Source organism: Eleutherodactylus coqui, chromosome 12 (genome assembly GCF_035609145.1).
Source record: "Eleutherodactylus coqui strain aEleCoq1 chromosome 12, aEleCoq1.hap1, whole genome shotgun sequence".
Classification (NCBI taxonomy): domain Eukaryota; kingdom Metazoa; phylum Chordata; class Amphibia; order Anura; family Eleutherodactylidae; genus Eleutherodactylus; species Eleutherodactylus coqui.
Genome location: NC_089848.1, coordinates 42,535,571 through 42,549,340, shown reverse-complemented (window position 1 = coordinate 42,549,340; position 13,770 = coordinate 42,535,571). Strand labels below are relative to the sequence as shown.

Genomic DNA, 13,770 nt, shown 5'->3' with positions numbered 1-13,770 from the left:
ATAACCTTATGTATAAGGCAGTTCCCTATAATAGAAAAATATAGCAAACTATCTATTATTACTGATTTCTATGTAGCTACTGTTTACTCCTGTTTTCAGCTTTAAAGGACTTTCTTGGACTTTTCTATTAAGGACCTATCCTTAGGATAGGTCATCAATAGTTCATTGGCGGGTGGGTGTCCACCACTTGTCATTTCTACCGATCAGCTGCTCACTTGGCCCGCTGTTAATGTGTATAGAGCTGGAAGCAGATAGCTCCCTCAATGTTGCAGTGGCCCAGGTTGGTATTGCAGGCATTGAGTATACTGGGAGCTACGCCTGCAACATTAACCCACACTGCTGCAGTATGGATGGAGCTATCTGTTTCTGGCACTGTCCATGCTGCAGTGGGCCGGCAAGCAGCCTATCAGTGGGGGATCCCAAATAGCAGACCCCTGCTGATCAACTATTGATGTCCTATCCTGAGGATAGGTCAGTAATCCAGGTAGACACCTTTAACCCCTTGAGTGGCACGCTCGGAAATTTTCCGGGATGAGCTCCACTGCCGATAGTGATATAAAGCCCGGAAGATTTCCGGGCTATGTATCACTATGGGAGCTGCAGAGCAAAATGCCACAAGCTGTGCTCTGCCTGCACAGTCCCACAGAGAACAAAGCAAGGGCTTTGAAAAACAGAAGAAAGATATTGCCGATATGCCAGCAATCTCCTGCTTCTAAGTCTCCTGCTTTGTTTACAGGTTGCTATAGAGACCGTCGGCTTGTCAGAAGCAAGCCAACGGTCTCTGTGGCAGGGAGAGCTAGTGCTTGGCTGTTAGAGGACAGCCAGGCACCAGCTCTTACAGCAGAGATCAGAGAAAACCTCCGATCTCTGCTGTGTTAACCCTTTACATGCGGGAGTCTATGTGACTGCAGCATGTAAAGGGCTGTCACCATCGGACCCCCGGAAAGTGATCAGGGGGTCCTGATGGGTCCCTGTGGAAGTCCCCTAAAAGGACAAAAATTAAAAAAAAGTTAAAAAAACCAAAAGTAAAAAAATTATAAATAAATAAATAAATAAAAACTCTTGTCTCCCTTTACTTTGTAAAAAATTTAAAATACAATCACACATGTGGTATCCGTGCGTGGTAATGACCCAGAGAAGGAAGTTGGTACATTATTTAACCCCTTAAGGACATGGTCCCCTTTTTCCTCATTTCTTTTTTTCCTCCCCCCGTTTAAAAAATCATAACTCCTTTATTTATCCATGGACGTCGCTGTATGAGGGCTTGTTGTTTTTTGCGTAACGAGTTGTAGTTTGAAATGGCGCTATTTAAAGTACCATATAATGCACTGAAAAACTTTACAAAATTCTAAGTGGAGTAGAATGAAAAAAAAATGACATTCTGTGATCTTTCAGTGCGCCTTGTTTCTACGGCGCACAAACTGCAACAAAAATGACCTGATAACTTTATTCTACGGGTCGGTGCGATTACTACGATATCAAACTTGTATAGTTTTTTTTTCTGCTGTAGTACTTGTATTTTTTGCAAAGACATTTAATTTTTTAAAATTATTTTCTGCTGCATCTTCTGCGCGCAATAACTTTTTTATTTTTCCGTCAACGTAGTTAAGTGAGGGCTTATTGTTTGCGGGATGTCCTGTAGTTTACATTGGTACCAATTCGGAATACATGCGACTTTTTTGTTCGCTTTTTATTGCATTTTTTCTGGGAAACAGGGTGACTGAAAAAGTGCATTTGTGGCGTTCTTTTTTTTTTTAACTACGTTCACTGTGCAGGGTAAATAATGCACTACTTTTATAGATCGGACATTTATGGACGTGGCGATACCAAATTTGTATTTTTCTTTTATGATTTAGATTATTTATTATAGATATGGCAAAAGGAGGGTGATTTAAACTTTTATTACTTTTTTTTTAAAGTGTGAAAAATTCATGAAAAAGAAAAATAACTATTACAGTTTGGTATTGGCATTATCGTTCTGGCCTGTAGAATGACTTTAATATATAATTTATACTGCTCAGAGAATGCAGTGAAAAATAAAAATAAAAAACCTGCCAGAATTACAGATTTTGTTAATCTTTCTACTAGAAAAAATGGAATAAAAAAACGATCAAAATTTTACATGTTCCCAAAAAATAGATAAATGAAGACTGGAGTTCATCCCGCAGAAAACAAGGCCTTCTAGAGCGCTGGCAAGGAAAAAAAAATTAATACGGCTCTTGGAAGGTGGCGACACAAAAGCAAACCTTTAAAAAAAAGTGCTTGAAATGTACAAAAATAGCAAAACCTAAAAAACCTGTATAAACCTGGTATGGCCAGGATCGTGTGACTCAGAGAATAATGTTATCACACTATTTATTCTGCGCGCTGAATGCCGTAAAAATGAAATCCAAAAAACAAATGGCAGAATTTTTTTTTTCCCCTCCAAATGTTTTTACAAAAGTTCTGCAATACATAACTATATATATATATATATACCCAAAAATGATGCCATCAAAAAGTACAACTTGTTCCACAAAAAACAAGCCCTCATATGGCCTGGTCAATGGAAAAATGAAAAAGTTATGGCTCTTGGAACGCAACTGCAAAATGAGTTGAAATTCAATGATTAGACCATTTAAAAAACCTGCCCTGGTGGGCACGACAGGGTGGTAGGAAACCCGCCACTCAAGGGGTTAAGCTATTCTTATAATGAAAGCATCTGAAACACAAAAGTTACACTGTGGCTCCTAAGCAGGCTAGAAACAGTTTTATGGCAAACTTTAGCCTGCGCTGCATATGTAAATAATGGAACAATTCATCCGTTGTCCTATTTTTTTGTTTTTCTGATATGCTTCTTGTATAACCATCTCCATTGAGAATTCAATTTCCTTGTTGCTGAAGTTCACTAATATTATGTACTTGTATTGCAAATAAAGTTTCATCCAAATGTCCATATTATACAGTAGATGTTGCCTGCATTGTTAGTCTGTGGACCCTCACCTTACCTGTATGTGCTGCTGATTTCATACAGAAGCATGCAAAGGGTTTCCTACTGGAATCTATAAGACATGCATGTAAACTGTAGCTGCATAGGAATCCATAATAATAGAAATCTTGCTATATTTTTTATAATAGGGGCCTTCAGATTTAGCAGTTACCTAATACATAAGGTTCTGCACCTCCAAACGATGTAGTAATCGTAAAGCCTTGGAAGAAGCTTGTCATTAGTCATGTATGGAGGTATTATCCCCTATAAGCTTTGCTTTAGTTGCTGCAAAGAGCACTATATGGCCCACAAAGTGCCTATGGCTGTGATGGGGATCCTTAGTGTATGTTCACACAACACATCTGTTGCAGAAATATATTTTAATAAGTTTGCCACATGTGAATATACTCTTGGTTCCTACCTCTGCTGCTCTACTGGCTTCATAGCTCGCAATTTTGTGGCTTGCTTGGGCCCTGCGACTGTTGGGGTCTGTTCATACAGCGGAATCCATGAATTCTGCCTCTAAAATTACAGCAGAAATTCAGTGGGTTCATTTTAGTTTCTTTTATTTGAGCAGACTCGAAGAAAGTACAGCATGCCCTATTTTAGGGCGCATTTGCGCACCTAAGGTTCCCATAGGAGTCTATGAAGGTGTGTAAATGCGTACATATGTACACACGGCTACATGCAAAACACTGCGCATACCCGCGAACACTGGCACCTCATTTGATTTAACAGGCATTCAAATCAGGCTGGGGTGATTCCCCCGCCCATGTGAATTAGCAGTGCCTGTGCAAATACGCACAGTGTTTGTACAGGCATGCACGCAAAAAGACTCATGGGGAAAAAACGTTGCGCTACTACGTGCATTTTTGTGCTTATGCTTGAGTGAGGCCGACCTAAGAAGCATATGTGTACCATGGATCCGCATGCGTATTTTGCCCTCTTAAATGGGCAAAGTGCGCTTGTGGAATTTGCAACGTAGATTCCACACAGATCTGCACTAACAATTGACTTTATTTGCCCCCAACAACGTAAATTCCAAATCCGTGGCAGAAAAATCCAGATTCCCATTCAAGTGAATGAGATATGGATTTGGTGTGAATTTAGCACAAAATTCTCGGCAAAATCCACAGTGTCCAACAGAATGGAAGGGTGGAGTGAATATTTTAAAAGGGTGTAACCCAAATAGTAAGGTAGTTCTTGTACGATAGTTGGGTGCTGCCAGTCTAATTACAGTCACTGTGGGTAATGGAGCATAAAAGCGCTAATAGAAAATCATAGACCATAGGCTCACCCCTTATAATGTAAAGTATATTTAGATAAAGGGATAAGACCCCATTCTTCTCTAGGAATTAATTGTTTAACCTTTTCCAATCCAATTTGTATCCTGGTTTTCCTAGGGGGCTTACTCTTTTTCTGCTGTTATACAATGGCGCTATAGCCTGGCTAAAGCCAGTACTGCATGAGGTGACACGTTGGATAGGCTCCGACAGCAGAGAGGCTGGCAATATACAGTAAGAGAACCACGACGGACGTCTTACAACATCGGAGCTGTACAGCCTTAAATCATAATGTCTTCAGAGGTCAGACAGTGGATTGGAAAGGGTTAACAGCCAGCACTTATATGACGCATTTCGGGGACATAGCCCCTTCCTCAGAAATGGCTGGATGGAGTACTGTGGTATTGCAGCATCTACTCGCATTGTACTCCAAGGAACGAAGAAGCATGCATGTGCTATAAGGCTAATAGTATAATATATAAGGAATTACGGATACTTGTATTGTAAGTTAATTTGGAGTATTTCAGTAAAACATTGTAACATTTTGTTATTTCTATCTTTTTCAGCCTTCTCCAAACACTATGCAGATGTTGTTTTCCTTGTGGATTCCTCCTCCAGCATGGGGAGAAGTACTTTTGTGCAAATAAAGCTCTTTGTTTCGGAGATAATTGAAGAACTTGATATTGGCATTAACAAATATCGTGTTGGCCTTGCTCAGTTTAGTGGGATAACCCAGACTGAGTTCCTGTTGAACACTTTTGACACCAAACAAAAAGTTTTAGATCATATAAGAACCATTGCTTTTAGGGGTGGTCCGCTGAACACTGGGAGAGCATTGGATTACTTGCGCACAACTTACTTTGTGGAAGAAGCGGGGAGCCGAATAAACCAAGGCACCCCTCAGTTTGCAGTGGTCATTGTATCAGCCAAATCTAAAGATTCTGCGAGTAGACATGCTGCGGAGCTGAAGAAGAGTGGGGTCACCATCATCTCAATTGGCATTCAGAATTCAGATAGTGAAGAAATGGAACAGATTGCAACTCATCCGTTTGTTTTTAGATTAAAAGATTTGCAGGGGAGAAGGGACATCCAACAAGATGTACACGAAGCTATTGTAAACGAGGAAATGCTGCTCTTTACTCAGAAGGCCGTGGTACCAGCAGGTACATTTCAAGAATTTTTCTTGACAGTTTTTCAGAATTTGGGTACAGAAAATAAAGTGGGTTATATAACATAGCACTTATACAGTCCAACAAGGTACTCATAATGTATATAATCTATATCACTAAGGGAGCCAAATAAATTGCCTTACACACCCTCCTCTCACAGTTAAAAGCCAGTTACCAAAAGAGGTATTTATTGTAGAGGTGTTTACATACCATGGGCCCATTAAGACTCATTGTGCTAGCTATTCAAGTCTTAAGGCCCATTTACACGCAACGATTATCACTCAAACAAATGCATATTCGTTCAAACAATGGCTTTTGAGAGATAATCGTTGCATGTAAATCCTACCATCGTTTGCTTTTCTGCTGACCGATGGATTTCATGTGAGCATGAAATCCATCGTTTGTGATAGCAGAGAACGCATGCTGAGTTCTCTACGGGAGCGCTGATAACATTGTATTCAGCTGCAGTCCCATGGCAGAACAAAGCAGCTGTATGCAGATAACAGCTGCTGTTATCTGTATACAGCAGAGGAAGCCTCATTTCCATGCAAATAAAGCTAATAAGCTACTAATGGGCATTAGTGCCGATTAGTAGCTTATGCAAAATGGTCGCTCAAACTGTCAATCAAACTGTCTTATGAACAAATTTTGAGCGATCATTTTTGTGTGTAAATGGGCTATTAGGGTGGTTTCACATCTACGGCAGAGTTTCCACTTCCCTAGGCCGTTTGAGGAGCAGGAAAAGGAATCACTACGGCCAAACAGTTCCGTCTCTGGACGGAACCAAACAGCGTTGACTACAGAGGGCTCTGCCTGTTCCGACTCAACTTTTGGACAGAAGAAAAAGTGCTACATGCAGTAATTTTTCTTCCAGTATTTTTCGCCGGATCTGCGACAGAACCTTTCTCTGGAGGTTCTGACTAGAGATGAGCAAGTATACTTGCTAAGGCACATTACTCGAGCGAGTAGTGCCTTAGCTGAGTATCTCCCCGCTCGTCTCTGAAGATTCGGGGGCCGGCGCGGGTGACAGGTGAGTTGCGGCGGGGAGAGAGGGAGATCACCCTCCGTTCCTCCCCCTCTCCCCTGCCACAACTCACCTGTCACCCGCGCCGGCCCCCGAATTTTCAGAGACGAGTGGGGAGATACTCGGCTAAGGCACTACTCGCTCGACTAATGTGCCTTAGCGAGTATACCCGCTCATCTATAGTTCTGACGCAGATGTGAAAGCAGCCTTAGATAGGGCAAACCATTTAGGTTCCATAACACTATGGAAAAAAGGATGACTACATACTAACTACATGACTAGCTTTGCATATATGATATATACTACGGGCACTAAAATTATTTGGTAGAATGTATTCTCTTAAAGCAACACTTTGGTCCCATACAAACCAACATCTCCACACTGCTTCTCTGACTACTTGATGTACACTGTGCATTAGTAGATACTAGACACTGCTTTGATTGGTCAGCACTGCTGAGCAGCACTAGCCAATCAGAGCAGAATGTAGTGTCTTAGACTATAATTGGACTGCCAATGCACAGTGTGCATCAGGTAGTTAGAGAAGCAGTGTGGAAATGTTGGTTTATCCGAGACCAGTGGTCACTTTAAAATAATTGGAGGGGAAGATTAAAGGGATGGTCATGTGACCCTCTGGACTCTGCTCAGTGGCTAACAGAGCTAATATGAACTTAATAAGTCAATGAAGTAAGCTATTTTATAGTTATACGTTGCGGGTATCCTCGCACCCTGAATCTTAGCATTTTATTGTATCCATAAGACATCATAACCTTTATTATATTTGATCCACGCTAAGATTCTCATATCATCTATACACATAGACAGGCTGATTAGTAGGAAATCTAATTTGTATGTATTTATAGTTATTGTTGCCTGGTTTTGCTTTTTTGCTTTTAAAAACCTTCTCATTTTTTATCTAGTTTGTTCAAGTGCCGTTGTTGCCGATATCGTTTTCTTGATTGATGAATCTAGTAGCATCGGTGATGTCAACTTCCAGCTCACACGAGTGTTCCTTCATAAGGTCATCAATGCATTGCAAATTGGCTTAAATGACGTACGTGTAGGTTTGGTTTTGTATAGCGACAAGCCTAATTTGGAGTTCAAATTGAACACTTTTGATGAGAAGTATGAAATGTTGGACTATATAACAAAGATGCCATACAGAGGAGGAACAGCACATACTGGAGAAGCCCTGGAATTCCTGAGGAAAGAAATGTTCTCTGAGAAAAATGGTGGCAGGGCTCAGCTTGGGGTACAGCAAATTGCGGTGGTCATGACTAATGGCCAATCAGCTGATGAGTTCAGAAATCCTGCTGCTAAGCTGCGACGATCAGGGGTTGACGTGTTTGCTGTTGGCTTTCAAAATGCGGACGCAGAGGATCTGAGTATCATAGCTTCATATCCACCCAGAAAGCACATCTCCAACGTGGATACGTTTTTACAACTTACCAATATTGAACTTAAGTTGAAGAAACATCTTTGCAATGAAATTATTAGTTACTCATTTGCCGCTCCGGCACTTGTAAGAACTCTGAAACACGGTAAGAAAGGAGATCTTCAAAATGTTTGAATAGCGTAAAATACTGCACACATACATTATGTAGTGTATTTAGAACTAAATCTTAGCCATATTGCATCAGAGATTTCCAGTAGTGTGATTACACTTCCAAAATTGCTTGCACACAGTTGCCTACTTTTAACCCTTTCCAATCCAATTTGTATCCTGGTTTTCCTAGGGGGCTTACTCTTTTTCTGCTGTTATACAACGGCGCTATATGCTGGCTAAAGCCAGTACAACATGAGGTGACACGTTGGATAGGATCCGACAGCAGAGAGGCTGGCAATATACAGTAAGAGAACCCCAACGGATGTCTTCCAACATCAGAGCTGTACAGCCTTAAATCATAATGTCTTCAGACGTCAGACAGTGGATTGGAAAGGGTTAAAGTGAACTTTCTGTGCATGGTGAATCTCACCAAACAGGGGTGGACATAGACATAAAAGAGGGGCCTGTGCACAATTATATGGGTCGCTTGTTTTCCAACTGCTAATTGGATGATAGTGAGTAGCCATAGACTACTTTCTTCATAAGTCAACCAGTAATTGTAAGACATAGTAACATAGTATGTAAGGTGGAAAAAAGACATATGGACACCCAGTTCAGCCTATTACCCCACCCAATGTTGATCAAGAGGAAGGCAAAAAAACCTCAATGAGGTAGAAGCCAATTTTCCACATTTAAAGGAAAAAAATCCTTTCTGAGTCCAATCTGGTAATTGGAATAATCCCTGGCTCAACAACCCTTGAAGTTATCAATGATTATTGCATATTGTATCACTCAAGAAAGGCATCCAGGCCCCTCTAGAACTCTTTTAGTGAGTTCGCCATCACCTATGGATGGAAATAAAGGCCCGTTTACATGCAAAGACAGTCTTTCACACCAATGCCTATTATCGATTTCATTGGCATGTAAAAGAGCCTCCAGGAGCTGTTTGCAGAGCACAGTCATGTTTACACACAATGATTATCACTCATTTGCCATCGTTTAAATACTTTTGAGCTACAATTGTTGTGTTTAAATGGGCCTTTAGCGTACCCTCTTTACCCTCTTAACCCTCTTACATGTTCTAATAGACAATAGGGAATACTATTTTTATAAGGAAGCAGTGTCCATCCTTTGGCTGCTAACCTCTAAAATAGTTGTATTGACTGTCTCACTTCTTTAAATATCTGAAGATGATAATTTTGAAAAAAATTAGAAATTGGATCATCCAAAAAATGTATAAGTGTGTTGGTGTATTTTGTATTATGGGTGTTTTCTGACTAATGAAGTAATACTGATAAAGACATTTTATGATATTCCATAGCCCTTAGAGACTAATGGATAATGACCAAGCATGCGTTGCCACTTTGTCACTGGGAACTGGAAGTATAACAATCTGGCCTCTATGGCTACGGACATGCTGTAAAAAAACATTAGTTGGAAAATACCAAAAATGTATTTAAAAAATTGAAAAATACAGTCTTCACTTATTGATGTGGTCTTAATCGTTGGTTATAGCTTTCTAACTAAAAGAGAATGACCTGCTTTTTAAATCAAGTTCTTATGTTAAACATAATTAATTTTCAAACATTTTTTTTTCATTTTCAATGTCATTAATAAAAAAAAATCCTAATAACTTGCAGTTTTCACTCTGGTCACAAAGCCTAATAATAGACTGACGCTTCCTGTTCTGTAGAGAAAAGGTTTCAGTTGGCATCTCATTATCATCCCAGGCAGGATTATAACGAAAAGTAAAACCTATATACAAGCTTGGACTGTCCCAAAGGGGAACAGGTGTACCCCAGTGGGCCCTGAACTAGAGTGCCCCCCCCCGCCCCCCAACCCTATGCAAGGGCTGTATGGCACACTATACTTGCTGTACTACATACAGATATACAGCATCTCAGTCAGCCTATACATCCATGTAATAACCTGACTAAATATCTACTTATATAGATACATAGGTTGAATGAGATGACAAATGTTCAGTTTTACCACAAATCAGCACTGTTTTCAAATTGATTGCTATTGGACATATGGCTTTACGAGAAAATTGCAGAACCATATAGACAGTTAAATCTGTTTGAAAATTGTGCTGTTTTACAGTAAAACTCCAGATTGGCGTAGTTTTTGGCCATACTGTTTTATGTGACCTTTCTCTTTACATAATTTGCCATCGAGTGAATGGGAGCCCACCAATTCCTGCTTACCGCATTACGTATATACCTTAGTGGAGACCAAGCCGCGCACAAACACAGCCACCTTTCCATTGACAAATATGGAGAAGCATTGACTGGAAATTTTTGAACCACAACAACCATATTTGCATGCAGCTGTACAGTACTCCCCCAATAGGAATTGTACTGGTGGGCTTTAGGCCCCCAATCCATCTCTGCCTATATACGGATAAGGCGCACCATTCACAATAATTGATGGTCACAACTCCTCCCCCCCCTTTGCACAGTTACCTCTGCATATGTCAGAGAGTATGTACATAACACTTTTTCATAGAAGTCAATGAGTTTCCACCAGTCTCTTGTGTCTATGGTCTAACTGCTGTACAGACCAGGAAATCTCAGCCTATTATTAACTTAGTGGCCACAGTGAAAACTGCAATTTACTAGCATTTTCCTTAGAATAAATGATGACATAGACAATTAAAAAAAAAAATCACAAAATATATATATTTTTAAATAAAGGTAACATAAAAACTTGACTTATACAATAAGTCATTTTCTAAGAGCAATCCCTTTAAAGAGTACAGTAACTATCAATACTATCAATTTGGGGGAAGAGAGTGTTTAGGGCTTCATATCAAGTTGTAAAGATGTACAAATAATAGTGTTCACACAATGTTATTTACTATGCTGTGTGATTGGATCAGGAAGTTGCGTCACAGCTGCGGAAAATAATGTTGTTCTATATTCCAAATGTAATGGGAATAAACAGAGCCCTTGTAAAACAGATACAGAATTGGTGTCCGTTTCAGTAATGTAAGTGAATGGTTCCATTTGGTTCCATTCGGGGGTTCCATCACAGTTCTGTTTTCAGCAACTGTGACGGAACCCCTCTGATGTAATTCCACAGCCTAGTAAATAATGCTGTATGAACGTTCCTCTAGTGTATCTGTTGCAAACATTTCTACTTTGATTGCAAGTTATATGTGGTCGGTTATCCAGTTGTGCCACGTAATGACGTAACCAGACGTTCCCTCACTTGTCTTCATGCAGGTTGCACTGACACGGAAGAAGCTGATATTTACTTTCTTGTTGACGGCTCTGGTAGCATCTACCCAGAGGATTTTGATGACATGAAAAAGTTTATGTCTGAATTGATGAGCGTGTTTCAGATTGGTCCAAACAGAGTGCGCTTCGGAGTTGTACAATACTCTGATAGGCCCCAGGTTGAGTTCACCGTCAGTGAGTACACCACCCAAAAAAGATTAAAGGGAGCAGTACAAAGAATTGAACAATTGGGAGGCGGCACTAACACTGGAGAAGCTCTGAAATCAATGAAAGCCCTCTTTGCCAAAGCCGGAAGTGAGCGGCCCCATAAAGTTCCCCAGTCCTTGATTGTCATTACAGATGGACAGTCTCAAGACCGGGTGACGGAAGCAGCAGCAGACATCAGGGACAGCGGCATCAATATATTTGCTATCGGTGTGAAAGACGCTGTGCAGGAAGAGTTGGTGAACATTGCTGGGAGTAAAGACAAGACGTTCTTTGTGGATAATTTTGATTCCCTGACATTGATAAAGCATGATTTGGTCCGTGATCTATGTACACCAGAAGGTAGGTTGGCTAGAATCTGAGGGGAATGGTTTGACATGTTTTACCTAAACTGATTTTTAAATAGACTTTTCAAACTATAGAAGACTGCTGTTGGGGCTTGTCGGTAGCGACCACGTCATGGCGTGTTGGCCAAGATGCGAGGACAGACCAGTCACTCTGCCACTATGTAGGTTATGGGTTGACACATATGGTGCGACTGTTTGCTGGCTTCTATCAGTACAAGCATGCTGCATGCTGGTATTTAAAGTCCTCCCTTTGAGAGAGGGTTTGGGGTGTGGTTTCTTCTCTGTGCAACTTATGAACTGGTGAGAAGGGCTTTATATTCCTGCCCTTCCCCCAGTCCTTTGCTGTTCATTCAGTCCAGTTGGTGGTGGTAGTTGGAGCCTCTGTTTTGGGTGAAAGCTGACTACTTACAGGTAAGTGCTGGTTTCTTTTCCTTTCTCTTTGTTGGAGTTTTGCACAGTTGCCTTGCTAAGTTTTGTGTATCCTTCCTGGTAGTTTTACAGGGACAGTCAGGCCCTAGAAGAAGATAATGGGCTATCCTTTCCAAGATGCTAATTCTGCTTTTAGGCAGGGGTTCCCCATCTTCCTGGGCAGTAAGGGCTAGTTTCTTCCATCTTCTATAGCTTGGTGTGGTTTAATCTTTCCCAGCATATACTGTGGGTTTCGCCCGTGCTGAGGCGCAGTGCTCTAGCCCACCGCAGATGTGATAACTGTATTGCTTTACAAGCTGTCAACGGAGGAAAGCGATTCCACAAGCAAATCAAAGACACCACTAAGGATGGTTTCACACTTGTGTTGGGCATTCCACTTTCCTGCTCCATTCGGGGTGCAGGATAGGGGAATCCCTACGGCCAAAAGGCTCGTCTCTGGATGAAACCAAGCAGCGCCCTGGATGAACCCCATTGACTATATAATGAGGTCTGCCCACTTTTCATCCAGCTGCGTGGCTTTTAAACGGGAAGAAAAAGTGCTAAATGCAGCACTTTTGCTTCTGCTATTTTGAGCCGGATTTGTGATGAAACCTCCGGCTGATGCAGATTTGAAATCGGCCTTACATTAAGAGTAGTGAGCAAAGCCAGAAATCTTATCATTGTGCTGCATGTTGGATTAAAGAGCAGAAGAAGAGTTAGAATATCTTCACATGCAGCAGATTCGTGGTAGATACCTAGGCAACTGAAAAATCCATTCTATGTAATGAATATTTAGTTTTTTTTCTGCACTGTGTGCAGGAACTTCTTAGAACTATCTCCAGCAAAATCTGCCACATTTTAATATACCGTTACACACACACTGGCTGCTGATAGGCCGCCATCCTATACACAAGCTGACTCCTTCCCCTAGCTCCAGTATAATTGTTACACTGCATGGAGGGAGAGTTGATTAGCCCAGCAGAGGAAAAGCTGCAAGGGTTGAGTAACACTGTCATGACTCAAAGGGCATAGGCTTCCACCGCTGGGGAAGTGGCCAAAGTCAGGGAGATAGTGAGGCAGAGCCAGGGCAATCACAGACCAGCCTGGGACGGTGGCGCATTGATGAAAATTGGGGTGTATGCTACTTCTTAGTGAGATGAATATGACTCCATTTTCCCTATCCATTTTTCAGTACGCCCCTTCCATTTTGTATGCTTCTGTCTCAGTCAATGCTTCGTACTTTTCCTTTAACAAGATTTGCAGAAATGTACTAAAGAATAAAAGGGACCTTGGTGGGTAGAACGTTCCAATCGAGAGATTGAGAAAGCAGATTCAATGGCCGGGGTCGTAGTGCCTTGTACCTCATTCCTTCTTAAAACATTTTATTGTTTTTCATTCTTGTACCCGTGTTCCGAGAAGCCAATCTTATATGATTCCACTGCGCCTGCCAGAAGTCTGTTTGGCATTGTAGATGTTCATTCTTTATCATGCATATTTATATTTGTGTTTAGTTCTATGAAGCAATGGTAATAAATGAATTATAATAAATATGAATTATTGTAATTGAGGCATGTGCCTCTAT

The 13,770-nt window shown here is 40.9% G+C and overlaps 1 protein-coding gene across 1 annotated transcript in view; it reads left to right on the top strand.

The window, feature by feature from the left end:
- Positions 1 to 13,770, top strand: part of LOC136586666 (collagen alpha-4(VI) chain-like) — a 192,238-nt gene that overhangs the window by 57,431 nt on the left and 121,037 nt on the right. The window contains exons 6-8 of the mRNA XM_066584828.1: positions 4,818 to 5,414; positions 7,362 to 7,982; positions 11,215 to 11,775. Coding sequence (XP_066440925.1) covers positions 4,818 to 5,414; positions 7,362 to 7,982; positions 11,215 to 11,775 — 1,779 coding nt within the window. The remainder of the gene's footprint in view (positions 1 to 4,817; positions 5,415 to 7,361; positions 7,983 to 11,214; positions 11,776 to 13,770) is intronic.